Consider the following 14,116-nt stretch of genomic DNA (forward strand, 5'->3'; position numbering starts at 1 on the left):
TCCCCAGGCTATGGCACATGTCCTACACACAAGCCCCTCCAGAGGTCACATGCTGCACCCAGACTAGATGCGGCCTCCCCAGCTCTGCACTGTTGCACAGACCTAGTAATCATCCTAAAATAACACCAGTAAGATACAGCAGCGCTCTCCAGAAGTAATGAGTACTTTAAGGAGGGAAGTCGCCACGCTGGTACCCAAGGACTTGCAGGATAGCTGCTGTCTGCACCCCAGGGGAGCTATTTCTCTCCCTCGACCCCAGAAAATCACATTGCCACATACTGGCCAGTAGCCTTTTGGCCTCCTGATTACTGCCACTGTGGTTTGGCTAGATTAGCTCTTTGCACCACTGGGATCTGCAAGTAGGGAATGGGCACAGCAGGAAGCACTGCTGGCTGGTGTCCCTCTCTCAGAGAGCTCCTGTACTAAAAGCCCCTATCATCTACTGTGTCCGCCTGGCCAAGTAAATGTATCTCGTATAGCTATGTGCTCCACAGCACATCAGAGGTGACAGTGTCACTGCCAGGTCCCCTTCAGATGTGAGAGTTGTAGGCAGGTGGTGGCACTTGACTGTTCCCACAGCCTGGAGCTGGTGAGTTGTGCTCCCTCCCCACTTTATCTCTTGGCAGCATAACCCTCTGGGGCATACCAGAGGCCTCTGTCACCCACCTACAGGCTTGCCCTGACACAGCAAGTGTGCCAGGCTCCAATGGCAGTGCTTGCTGGTGCCCCTGTCCTCACACCAGTCTGGGCAGATGTGGGCTTTGAAAGGTCAAACCAGGCTGAACATCACGAACAGCCACAGGGCTATCGGTAGTGCCAGCCTGGGGTTTCTTGGACCAGGCTGGCAGTCCTGACACCATGTCCATCTACCAGCACCTCTTCTGAGGTGGAGCAATGCCTCTATGCCATGGTGACCCAGCACTTCTCTAAAAGAGCATTATCTGAAGAGTCCATGACCCTCATGATTAGTAGTAGACCTTTGCAATACAGCTGGAAGGTGGCCTTGGAGGTAAGGAGCCCAGACTAATCTCTTGAGCTTTGGTCAAGTTACACCACTCTATTATCCTCTTGCCTCAACCTCTCCAGCTGAGGTTTCATTTCTTGCCCCACTTACGCTACACTCTAAGATAAGCCACAAAGAGTTTTGTGGTGGCCTAGACCCACATTTTTCCACTAAAATTAACCCAGGCGATGATAGAATTGCCCCCATGCTCTAGTCAGGCTGCATGTGGCTATGTGCAAACTAAATACAGAATTCCCCCTGGGAAAAGCCACAGAGATGCAGCAGGAGCTGGGAATCCAGGGACTCAGGAGCTATCACCTCTTCTCATGGGAGCTGGTAATTTTCCAAACCAGTCCTGACAAGAGATTGCCCCAGAGGGACAAAGTCAGGTGTCGGGGACAAAGCCCACGTCATTGTGGTCTCTCTGACTCTGTCTTCCAAACCTATGTGATTGCCATAGCAGTAAAATGGGACAGGTATGCCTTGGTGTGCCCAGTGTGTCACTCTTACACTTTCAAGAGGTTACAGGGCTTTTTGGGTGTTTCTGAAGCCCTTTGCTGCTGCCAATGAATGTAGTTACTGCTTTTTAAGCTCAAAAAGTAGAGATTTGCGCTGCAGAGATCAAATCTTGATGACAATGCTGAGGAGATGGAGTTGATGATGGTTTTATGTACCAGAGTTTGCTTTCTCTTTAAAGAAAAATGAGAGGGAAAAAAAATCAGACTGTTCCCTCCTGATCTTCAAGCAATGTTATCAAATTTGCAACTCAATCAGAAATCAAGATGTGCCAGAGTCACAGTTTTCCATGCAACCCTCATTGCATCCATTCATCGTCTAGCCTTGCACCCTAATTTTCAAGCTCCCTGAGGGAGAGTAGGGACCGTGAGGGGTGAAGGAAGGCCTTTTAGCCACTGCGTTTCATCTGCCAGAGCACAGGAAAGGCTGCCACCCTGTGGGAGATGTGGCCTCGCCAGCAGGCTTGCTTCCTTTCTCCAGGGCTGTCCTTCTGCCAGGAACAGTAGGACAGAAGTCCAGACTGCCAGGGTATGCACTCAGAGGGCTGCACAAATTCTGCACACAATCTCCTGGGAAGGATAGGGAGGAGGCAAAAAGGATCATCACCTGCGTAATCAGGGCCACTGCAAATGCAAACAGACGTTCAGGAGGACTTTGCACAGCCGGTCCCCAGCCTGGCTCCTGGGAGGGAGGGGCAGCACCTGCAACAGCAGGGGAGCTGATGCAGAAGCCGAGGGGTCTCCCTTATCCCCAATGAAAGAGAAGGCAAACAGAGAGCCCTGACACTCAGCGTGAGCTTCTCAACCAGTGGGCTGCAGGTCAGGCCCTGCCAACGCATTGCTCCTATGTGGGCCACCGGCTTTTTCACAGAGAAAAAGAAATCTCGGCTGAGGCAATATACTTGGACCAAGCAGTTTCATACATGAGGAATGAGGCACAGTACCAGGAGCAGTCGCTGCTCCCAGCATCATATCATCACTGCCACGGCATCACTGAGACCTGCCGGAAAAGGAGGAATTGCCTGGATGGAGATGTACCCCCTAGTCGGATGCCTGGACTTTGCGTGACTGGTCCCCCTCAGGACCCTTGAGTTAATGCTTTAGCAATTTCTCTGGAGGGGAAGCCAAAGTCATGTCTGCTTTCGTTAAGATTCTGAGTGGGAACAGTTAACAGGTGATAAAAATGCAGTGCAATAAGGATGAGAAGTCACCCTGAGTCATCAGTGGTACCTTCAGTTCCCCTTTTTAAAAGAGCATTAATCCCAATGAAGGGAAGCAATAATCTTTATAGCACCAAGTGCACAGAACAGGAGAAAGAATATCCTGTAGTGGCATGATCAGAAGAGATATCCCATGTCTGAGGCATTTCTTGTCGAGGCATTTCTTGTCTGAGGCATTTCTTTGCTTTGCCATTATGTGTGCAACCCTGGACATAATTAACCTGTTTGCCCCACAGCTCCCCGTTTATAAATAATAGGGGAGATGGGAAGACAGGTGATGCAAAACTCCTCTTCCAGGTCGCTGAGACTGAATCATGTCAGATGATGTGAAAAGTCTGAAATGTTTTGAGTGATTCACTTGGAAGTAGTAAGCACAGGGGCATTACTTTTAATGCTCAGGCACCGGAGAATGGCCTCACCAGGAGAGCGGGATGTGGTAAGCATGGGAGGAGGTGGCAGGCAGGCAGGACCAGGACATTTGCCCACCACTGACTTTGTGCCTGGTGTAGTTTTGCCAGAGGTCACCCAGGCTTCAGCAGCTGGCTCTGCCTTCCCCTCTGCACCCACAGAGGGCTGGCCGGGTGCACCCCACAGCCCATTCGGAGCTGGGGCACGTGCACTGCTGCTTCCCACTGTGGGAGCGAGGTGCCCCACCAGCCACGCAGAGCAAATGGGCCCTCCTGAGACCTGGCAGGAGGATGAACCTTCAGGACCACGTCTCTGCCAGAGGTGGCAGCCCCATGGTGTTGTGCCAGGTGCCCTGAGCTGCCGTCCAGCTTTCCTGCTCCCATGTGTCCCTAATCCAGGGATGGGGACAGTTGGGACAGCTTTTGGTGATGCTTCCTTCTGCCCTGCATTTGGGTCCGATGAAACACTGCCTCTGCCAGCCACCTGTCGTGTCCTCGGACAGGGGCTTGGAGCAGCCAGTGATGGTTTTAATTAGCTAATGGATTGGAAAGGGCTTTAAAATAAGCCATTAGCAGAGCAGCAAAACAGTCAAGGGCCAGGTTTCTCCAGGGAGTCACTGCCGGGCTTGCTCCCACCTCTGCAAGGCTGCTGGTTTGCCCCAAACCTGTGGTCGCTTCATATCTTTGAGACTTTCATCTTCTGCCTGCTGGACAGAAAAATTAGGCTAAGTGCTTCAAATGTCATTTCATGGGACACTGCACACTGCTCAGACGCCTGCAGGTAACATGTTTGCACAAATGCAATTTCTGTAGCGTATCAAGCTTAAAATACATTTCCCTATTTTTACATTATTGAGCGATTTGAGCAGGGGCTCAGTGTTTAGATGTTTTTTCTCTCGGCTTTGCTGAGCTCACGTTTGGAAGGAGAAATCTGTCAGCGCGTAGAGGGGAGGCGCTGGGGCACTGGCAGGGAGAACGCCTCAGAGGGCGAAGGGCTGGAGGCCTTCAACCTCCGGCAAAGCAGAAAGAAGCAGACTTTGCTAAAATGGCCTCTCCCTGCCTCCACAGCTCCCAGCACTGCAGTGACAGCTCCTTCCTGTTACAAAATGGCTCTTTCCCCAAACATGTTCATTCATGCATTTCCCCCGGAGATGCAAATTCAACAGACTGTACATTTTTGGTAGAAAGCTTTAGAATTGCCCAATAATTAATCATTGTGAAAATAGGTTTAAAATAGTAATAGAATCCACGGGGAATCCTTGCTTTCTAATTACCAGACAATAATATCTCTGCTCACACACACTCCTTTCCCACTAACGCCTGCTCCTCCAGCTCTTCCGTCCTGTTGTGACTTTGCCCCATCTCCTTTGCTTCCCCTCCGTGTCTCCTTCCCTCTGTCCCTGCGGGCCATCTCCGTTAGGCTCTGGACACTGTATAGTCCTGGTTGCCTGACCAGCACCAGTGTAGGACTGGCACCTGCCCAGAAGCCCCCCAAATCAGGCTTCAGGCACCCCTGGTTGAGGTGCAGTGCCAGGGTGCAAAGCCCTTAGACCTGTAACACTCCCTCAGCCTCAGGGGAAGCTCAGGCACAAGATGGGGCTGAGCTTTGGGGCAAACTCACTTTCTCAGAGTAAGAGCTGATGTTCTCTCTCCTGAGTCTCAGCCCTCCTTGGGTTTTGGCCTAGGTATGACTGAAGAAAGCACCATTTTAAATAGGCCCAGAATATGTGTGTTTGTGGCTCTCATTAATATTTAAACATAGTCATCATGTCATGACAAAGGTGGGAGAAAAAGAGAGAATATTTGCTCTTTTTCAGAGATAACCAGCAGCAAAGGGGCAGAAGATGGTGGACCATTTCCCCTGACAGAGCAAGCGCTTTTTTACAGCTGTACCTTCCTCCCTCCATGCTGATTTACCTATGGGGTTATCAAGACACTGATTCTATGCTTTCCCAGAACATCCCTCATCACCATCTCTTTGAAATGTCATTTGAGTCAAACAGGAGTGCTGAAACCTTAAGCATATATGCAACCATGGATTTCATGCACTGCAGCTGTAGGAAGAGTTATAATCTATGCCCTTCCATCAAACAGTTTTAACCATTCACTTAGAATGAAATCCTTCACACTGTATTATAGAAGTGAGATCTGTATTGCCATCTTTACTGACACAGTAGAAGTAAAAAAATGGAGTGAGTTGATTTTTTCCGGGGGGGGGGGAGGGAAGGAGGGGTTGTTTTGTTTGCATGAGGAAAAGCAGGAACATAAAGGAAATGGTGCATCATCATTGCAAAATATACTTCCAGTATTTGGAAATTGCATCCTGCAAGTAGTGAAAGGCACCATACTAACCTTTCAACTTCAGAAACTTTGGAAAGGAATAAATAAAACCCCAAAATCCAATTGCATGTTTCCTATACCTCTTTATTGACTGCCGCTGACTGAGTTCTCAGGTGGAATGCCAGATACCAGTAGAACAGATGGAGCTACATTAGAATTACAGCAAGAGTAAGAAAGATGGTGTGTTATGCACAAGCTGGGGAGGGCTTGGTAGGGATTTGAAGCCTCTGCACACTGATGAGCCCCTCTCTCTCCCCAAAGGGCCTACTAAGACATTGGAAAGACGTGCTTGTCCTTGCATCAGTTGTCCCTAAGGGAAATGACAGGGTAATGGAGTGAACAGATACACTTAAACACTTTGCTGAAAAAATATATGTTGCAACCCTTGAACATAACACCTTGATACTTGTCCTGCAGTTGTAAGGAACTCGTGATACATTCATTGCACGTACACAATATCTCAGGGGTGGGGCTTGGTTTGGCTGTGTTGCTTTTTTACAGTTATCAGTTTAACTCTAACTGTATGGGATAGAGCAGGTCTGCAGGGCTTTTCCCCTGCTCAAGCCTCACATCAAGATTTGGTGCACCAGGAGTCAGTGTTATTTATGCACCCCCTCCCATGTGATGGTTGTTACGGACTACAGCACCGGACGAAGACCCTCTCAGCAAGTACATCAGTGTGGCAGCACACATGATCCATGCCATCCCAACAGCACAGCTTGCAGGTTTAAGCTTCAAAGTCCACCAGCTGCTCACCCAGCCCCTCATTCCATCCAAGAAAAAAAAATGAAACAGAAAAAAAAACTCTAGATATTCACTGATATCTACACAACGGCTCTGGGAATGAGGCCTGCAGATCGTGGCAGCCTGCATACTTCAGCAGCAGGTTCAGCCTAAGAAGAAGGCGCAGAGGTGGGCTTCTCCTCCCGAGACACAGGGATGGGTCTCTCGCTGTGGCTGGGGTCCATGTTGGCCTGGACCTTGGGGCCAGAGAAGGTCAGCATGCCGTCACTGGAGAGAGAGCAGGTGATGGCAGACTGGTCCACATTGGAGGGCAGGCGGTACCGGCGGTGGAATTCACGGGAGATGTAGCCGTGGTCATCCTGAGAGGTAAGGGGGAAAATGGAAGGTTGAGATCTTACTGCAAATATCAGGGAAATATTTGCATTTTATTATATTTTAGTTTATCAGGGCCATATTCTGTCTTGAATGGTGTCTCTGGTGACACTCCTGAAGCCAAGAGAGCTGAACAGATCAGCAGGGTAGAATTTTGGCCTCATAATACCGCATGATTGGATTTGCACAAAGCCCCTTCCACAGTCTCCAATTTCAAAGGAAGCCTGAAGATAGAGTTTGAAATTCAGAGAAGTGAGAAGCAGTGTGTGTGTGTGTGTGTGTGTGTGTGTGTGTGTGTATTTCCTTAGTAGGCAGTATCACTGGGTCAAACAAAGGATACAAGCTTGGTCCCCCTTTTTTCAGCTAAAAGAATGAGAAATACATTTTTTTTAATTTAGCCTCTGTAGTTACAACCTCAGAAAAAATAGTTATGTCAAAAAAATATACTGTTTTGGAGCTGTTATTTGTTTGGCCAAGAACTGTATGAAAAGAATTAAATCCCTGCTGGCATAATTCACTTTTTGACCCCCCACAGATATTTCCATGACATACGTGTTAAACTTTCCAAGCCTGAAGCACTTGCCTGTTTTTATTTCATTTTGTTTGGTTTTGCTTTTCTCTTCTAGATCAGCATATGAAAACTCTGTTTTCATTAATGATCTGGCTTATGAAAATGCAGCCATGCTTTGGCAGTGCCAGATAATGTTGTTTTTCTAGTTAGATGTTATTTGTGAACAATGCAGATTGTCATCTGATGGTTATGGAAGATGACGATTTAAAATAAACAAAAAGAGAACTGGGTTAGCTCATTGTCAGATACCAGGTTTGTGCTCTATCAGAACTGAGCATGCCAATAACGACAATCAATGAATAATTCCTTCTTCTGCTTTTTTTTTTTTTTTTTTCCCTCAGCTGAGGAACATCAGAATGAAAGAAAACAGAGCTTCATTCCCCAGTTGCTTCACCTTCATTGTTATTTCCACTTACCTGTCTTTCACTGTGCTTGCCATGGATTTCTACAAAGTCATCGATAATCTTCACACTTAGGTCTTCAGGAGAAAAGTGCTTTACATCCAGCATGATTGTAAATTTTTCCCGGTCAGATCTCACCTGAAATTAACATTGTTAAAAAACACGACCAAGGTTTAAACGTGGAGGCAGTGGCAGCACTGTGTCAGCTTAAAAGACAAGGAGCTGTAGTCGCACGGTGTCATGATTTTCCCTTCTGCAACTACAGACCAGGTTGATTCACAGCCCATTGGCATCAACAGGAGTCTTCCTTCACATCACAGTGGGTGAGGCCCCACAGACACTGGGAAGCCATGGTAGGTGTCTACACCATTTCTATTGCTTGAGGGATACACATCATTTCTCGTTGCTATTCTTTTGCAGTGTATCAGTTCAACTGCACTTAGTAATCTACCATTAAAGGTACACTGGATATTTGCGCTCAGCAAAAGAGGATCAAAATCAATTTAATGTTCTGTGATGGCACGTGCTTTGTCCTTTCAGGTTTTTTGTGGCTTTAGCACTGTGGTAGATTTTGAGAGGAAACCAGTAAGAGATGGCTAGAGAAAGCACCAGTCTCTAAACTCATGCTAGGGCTTTTGACCACAGCTCCAACAACTAAATATTCCTTACACATGCTGCCTTTGGGGGATTTCTCCTGAGTTGTCCAGTGTAGGTTTTTAAAAAAATACAGAGCTCTTGAGATGGAGAAGGGGAGAAGAGGAAATTCATGCTCATGCTCGCCTGTATCCATTCCAACTAAGCTGAGCTTACATGTGTTTATTCCGGAAGAAGTTTAGTTCTTCCTTCAGCATATGGAAGATGGTTGTGAGGGCAATAAAACCAGCCATAAGTCATAAGTCTTAAGTCTTTAAAGTCATAAGTAACTGTTAGGAGCCAAATCATTTTCCATTTCTTGAAGAGAAGCCTTTTCCTGAGTTAAGATTTCCTTCTGCACCCAGAAGGGTTAGGCAAGCTGAGCTTTTGGCAGCGGGCTGGCAGTCTTCCTCACCCATCCACATCAGAGTGCTAGGTTATAGGATCTGATTGCACTCTGGAAAGTAGCAGGTGGAAAGAAATGGATGGAAATGTAAGCAAGGAGGGTAAGGAGAAGAGGAAGCCGAGAACCCTTACCTCTGAAATGCCTGACTCCAGCACGCTGCGGAAGAGAGACTGCCTGTAGTAAGGGCTGATAGTGGAAGAGAACAAAGGCAGAAGATCGTACTCGAGAAGACCCTCTCCGAAAAACTGGTCAAACAAACGGCTTGGAATCAGGGGTCCCAGAGCACGTTTGAACCAGGGGTGCTGGATGGTAATGTCCATGTTTGCTGCTGCTGTGTTTTCAACGGGAGAGAGCGAGGGCAGTGCAACCGCTTGGAAGAAAGTGATGCCTTTGCTGGACTGCACAGTGCAGCCCCAGAAAAGCTGCCTCTATATATACCAGCCTCATAGAATAAAGGCATTAGTGGGATTTCTCTGGAAAGACATGATCTCACGATGAAGGCAATGTGGTCAGCAGAAATGCGGAGACTGACCTGGAAATGACAGTCTGGTTAGAATCAGTGCTGGATCTCCTGGATGGACGCTGCCAGGCAGCAGGCTGTGACACAAGGCGCAGGCACCTCTGCCCAGAGGCACCAGCACATCCTCTAAAGAAACAGGTTGAACAGGACACTTCCAGTGAGCTTTGCAAAGATTTTTGTGAAGGAGGTCTATTTTGTGGGGCTCTGCAACCAGCTTGTGGCTTTCATTTGAATTTGCTTCTATCTTTCACTACTTGAAACTAAGACATGAAGTCTGTCTGAAATAAATGAAACAGATTCTTCTTCCAAAAGAAGAAAAAAGAGGTTTTATTCAGGTCAAAGAAGGGGAAACGTTTTTGTAATATGCTATCACTTACATCTAAGAGGGGCCAGACTTTTCCATAGCAGGGAACCTGGCAGGACGGAGAGGGAAGAAATATTAATGCATGATGCAGAGTGTGAAAACAGATTTCACAGAATGTAAACTTCTTACAAATAGATACTTTGCCAAAAGAAGAGGAAATGAGCTTGTTCACCCTCCCATAATGGCAGTTTCAAATGAGCTCTTAAGTATGTCTTTGTTTTGCTTTAGGAAGGTTGCAGCAGATTCTTTTCTCTCCCCCATATCAGGGCACAGATCCCACTTATAAGCATTTTCAGTTATGGTTGTTTTGCATTTCTGTTTCATTTGAGGCTGCCTTTAAGTGGCTGCACCCTCTCCTGAATTGAATGGGGAAGGGGCATACGCACAGGAGCAGCAATCTCTGCCAGAGAGCTGCAGTAATCACTCACAAAAAGGACAGCAAGATACCCCATTCTGCCCAGCAAGGCTCAGCATAAGACTGCAGCAGTAGCCTGACTCCCATTTCCATTGGAGTCAGTTATTGAAATACTAAATCCTGCTGGTGTTCTGGACAGCAGAGAGAGAAATTAGGAGTCTTTGTCAGTCTCAGCACCTTTTACAGTCACCAGAGAGCAAGAAAGAGAGAGGAAAGGGCACATCCAAAAGGCATTTCTGACCTGAGGGGCTGAGTCATCTTCTCATAACAGCAGGGACTGGAGATCCTGGCATTAGTCCTTCAGGTAAGTGCTGAAGAAAAATGGGAACAATCCAGGTCAGAGAACAAAATTCAGCAAAGGACTGAGGCAAAATAATGTTAGGATGAGCATTTCCTGGCATTTAGGTACCATATAGTTTTGGAAAGTCCTTGGCCTTGATTCTGAGCTATGAACCCTCCCCACACAGTGCATGGAAGTGCTGAAAAGTAGGAACCAGAATTTCCCATTAAAGGAGGTTTTGATATCCAAAAGAAAAACTGAGTAGAAAGACACCAGCAAAGCAGTGGAAAATGCTAAGATAGACAGAGTTTAGATTCAACATCACTTACTTTCAGCAACAAAAGGCACTATGGTTTACTCTTGATTTTCAGGCAAAACTGCCTTTCTAAAATCAGGTGCCAAACCTAGGTTAATCCCTCCTTGAAAAAGACAGAGAAAAGGGGCACAACAGACAGACTTACTCCTCAATGTGCATTCAATCTCATTGCCCCAATTTAGGTTTTTTTTGTTTGTTTGTTTGGTTTTGTTTTGTTTTAAAAGAGGGGGAAATAAACAAGAGTCATAAAGCACTTCCAATATTTTTGTTCAAGAGGTCTGTGAGATTAGGGCTTTAGTCCCAGAACAGAAAAACCTGTCTTCAGTCACCCAGTACCAGAGACCTGATAGCCTGTGTTTAACCACATGGTAACAGTGAGCTGGCGTCTGCAGAATGAAAGGGGAGATTTAGGAACAGGTTCAAATTCTAAACTGCTCACTGGAGCACACTAAGTAAATGATTTATTTTGCTGGTAGAGAAGCAGGTAGGAACCGTGATGTTATATAGAAAGTGAGACAGATTCGGTGTCACAGGAGTAACAGTACTCATACAGTTTGGACCCAAATCATACATCACATGTTGACAAAATCCCTGCAGTGTTTTAGGAACATCCCCTCTGTGTTTTTCAAGCCAAGGATTACAAAAAGCCAAAGGAGGGGTATCCCAGGAACACAAGGAGCACTGCTCACAATTACAGGCTACTTCCTAGATATCACTGAGTTCTTAAGAAATTGTCAAATCCTTATCTCACTTCATTTCTGACGTCCAACAAGCTACCCATGATGGAACAAGGGTAGATTAATGAGGAAGGGAGCAAGCAAGCAGCCCACATTGCTCGTTACAGTAACACTCCCTCTCAGTAATACCCATCTGTAGCACACTAGTAGAAAAGCAGCTGCTCACCTAGACAAAATTACTTATCTCAGAGGGAATCTCAGTAAAATCCAGTGTTCACCCATCCTGTTTGTTCCAGGATCAGAGCACACGTGTGTTCAGCAGGACAACAGGAGTGGGCTGTTGGGAGAAAAATGACTAATACTAGCTTCATCTAAATTTCACCTAAAATGCAGTATATTACCACATATTTAAATATTTGAAAAGCGTCAACCAATTCTATGTTTTTAATATCTTTACTTTCTCCTGTACCCACATTTTCATGGATCTCTCTACTGTTAATTATATCCATTTTGTCTTTGATGGACGCTTCTGTCTTCTACATGCAAGATATTTCACTGATGTAATAAATGTCATTCACAGAAGTTTCTCTAATATGAAGCAGCATTTCACACTGCATGCCTCTGGGCAACAGGTAGTCTGCTGAGATTCATTCAAACAGAAGTTTCAGCCATCTATAAAGTAGGTTTCCAGTCAAAATAAGTTGTACAGACTCCCTGGCAAGCCAGTAGAGAGAGACAAATGCCTCCAGATGGCTGACATTATAAGGTGGGTGTCTAAGAAAGGTGGAATAAAATGTTTTCAGCAGCACCTACATCTCAATTGACTAATGAGGGAGCCTAGACATCTGCCTTAGAAGAGATACCTAATTCTGCATAAGCAAAGCTGATGAGATGAATCCCACTGGTATGATCTGTGCTTCCCCTTAGAGGGAAACTACTACTAGGAGTATCAAGTGGGAAATAGCAGATATGAATTCCATTGACTGTGGGTTAAATAAAGAATTTGGCATGAGTAGTGAAAGAAATCATTTTGCACTAGTTCAGATGTCCAGAACTTCCATAGGATGCAAAACATTTGTGCAGCATTATCATCTACTGAGTGAAATCAGTGAGATTTGTTGGTGTTCCTGGTGTTATTTGTTTGGAACAAATAACCAATGGGTATGGTCATGAGCATATCCAAAAGCAATGTATCAAAAGCAGGTTTTCTCAAAACCTCTCTACAAGTTTAGGGTGTGAGCCCTACTCAAAAAATCTTGCATCAGGATCTGACTTCTAGCTTACCTTTCACAGAATCACTCCCAAAACTAACATGCATACTTGCCAACACATGAGAGTCCTCTCACTTAGTAAAAGCCAGCATGTTGCCCAGGACAAGCTGCAGAAACCCTAGATCAGGTTAATGAGTAAAGCAGGCATCAGTGATTAAGCATAGTATTTGCTTGTCTTTGGCTTTCATTAGTCTGCCTGCATGCTCAGCTGTGGAATTTTAGGTGAGCCAAGCACTGGTTCCCACCTCCATCCAAACTGCTGTATAAGCCCTTTGTGAAGACAAAAGTAGTATTTAAGTGGAACAGTGAATGGTCAGGTGTAACTGTAGAAGGTTTATATGTTATTCTCCAGTGTTATTATAGTTTAGGTTACTACTTCTCAACTGGTATGGCAGGAGAACAAAAAAAAGGCAATCTTTCTGCTCTAGTCTGCATGCCTTTTCAAGTCAAGTGGCATCTGTCTACCTGCAAAGGGTATAACTTAAGGAAGATTTTGTGCTTTTATAGAAAATGGGAATGAATTGTAATTATTTTCCTTTCAAACAGAGCTGTCAACTTGAAAAGGTAATACATTGCTCATTTAGATGGCCCTGCACATTTAGATATAAGCTGCTTAGCAATAAGGTAGGCTGATGTCTGTTGATATTTAATGCTGAGATTGCTGCAATGTGCTAATTAAGGAGAGTTTCTCTTTGGAAAAATACCCTTTTGAGATATAAAGAGGGATTCAGAACAGCCAGAGTAAGGGTAGGTAATATATCTCCTTTTGTTGTAAATTTTCTTCCTAACAATCTTGCTGTGAGGGAAAACACAACAAAATGTATTTGAGGGAGCTAGTGAGCAGGAGAAAACTACATGCTTTCTTAAAAAATCTAACATAGACCCAGTTTTAGAAAGGTTGTAAGGAAACAATGGAAGAGAGTATGCAAGCGGTCAGACTAAGAGGGGAGATGCACTACAGGAGCCAGTAGTATCAGTCTAGACTAGTTCTTTGCTGAGATGCTAAGAGCTTAGTAAAAGCTTTTGCCAGAAACAAACATAGAGTGTTTACTTCTCTCCCCTTAAGGGATGAGTCCTGCCCTATTTTTGTCATCTTCTCTGAAGATAAGACTCCTTTCCTGTTCTTCAAACGCATACTTGCCATCTAGGGTAGTACTTACGATCAGAAGCTTCAAGTCTTTCAACTACATCTGTCCTGGGACACAGATGCAAGAAGGAACAACTGTCTTTAACTGTACTGTACTCATTTACCCCTGCACTCAACCCCCATTAAATATCAAGAAAAATAGGCAGGTAAAGATTTCTGCTGAGTTTTGAATACTGATGATATCCCGAAAATGCTTCGAATGTACTGGAGGAAGTGTAATTATTATTATTCACATAACATGCTTAACCGAACAACGATGATGAGGGCTGCAGGGTTAACACAATGGGAGGCCAGATATGAGAGGAGGCAGATGTTATGTTCTTTTTTGGTTAGATGAATCTTGTTAAAAGTAAAGGCAACATTTGAAAACTCCTCTTTGAGGAAAGTTCATAGCAAGAAAGAAGCTAGTGACTGGAGGCATTGCTACATGCTGAGCACCTTTGAAAATCAGGCCATGTATTAAGATAGTTAAATATAGATCTAGAAGCCTAACTTGAAGCAAGTGTATTTTTGA

General features: G+C 45.2%; 1 protein-coding gene across 1 annotated transcript; it reads right to left on the reverse strand.

The window, feature by feature from the left end:
- Positions 1–5,610: 5,610 nt before the first annotated feature.
- On the reverse strand, positions 5,611–8,932 carry CRYAA (crystallin alpha A). Its single transcript, XM_085297886.1, has 3 exons — positions 8,744–8,932; positions 7,589–7,711; positions 5,611–6,588 (listed from the first exon to the last, which is right to left on the reverse strand). The coding sequence occupies exons 1-3, from the start codon at positions 8,930–8,932 to the stop codon at positions 6,379–6,381; spliced, it is 522 nt and encodes a 173-aa protein (XP_085154012.1). The 3' UTR covers positions 5,611–6,378.
- Positions 8,933–14,116: the final 5,184 nt, after the last annotated feature.

The sequence above is a fragment of the Rhea americana genome, unplaced genomic scaffold (genome assembly GCF_003343005.1).
Source record: "Rhea americana isolate MKP2758 unplaced genomic scaffold, rheAme1 scaffold_132, whole genome shotgun sequence".
Classification (NCBI taxonomy): domain Eukaryota; kingdom Metazoa; phylum Chordata; class Aves; order Rheiformes; family Rheidae; genus Rhea; species Rhea americana.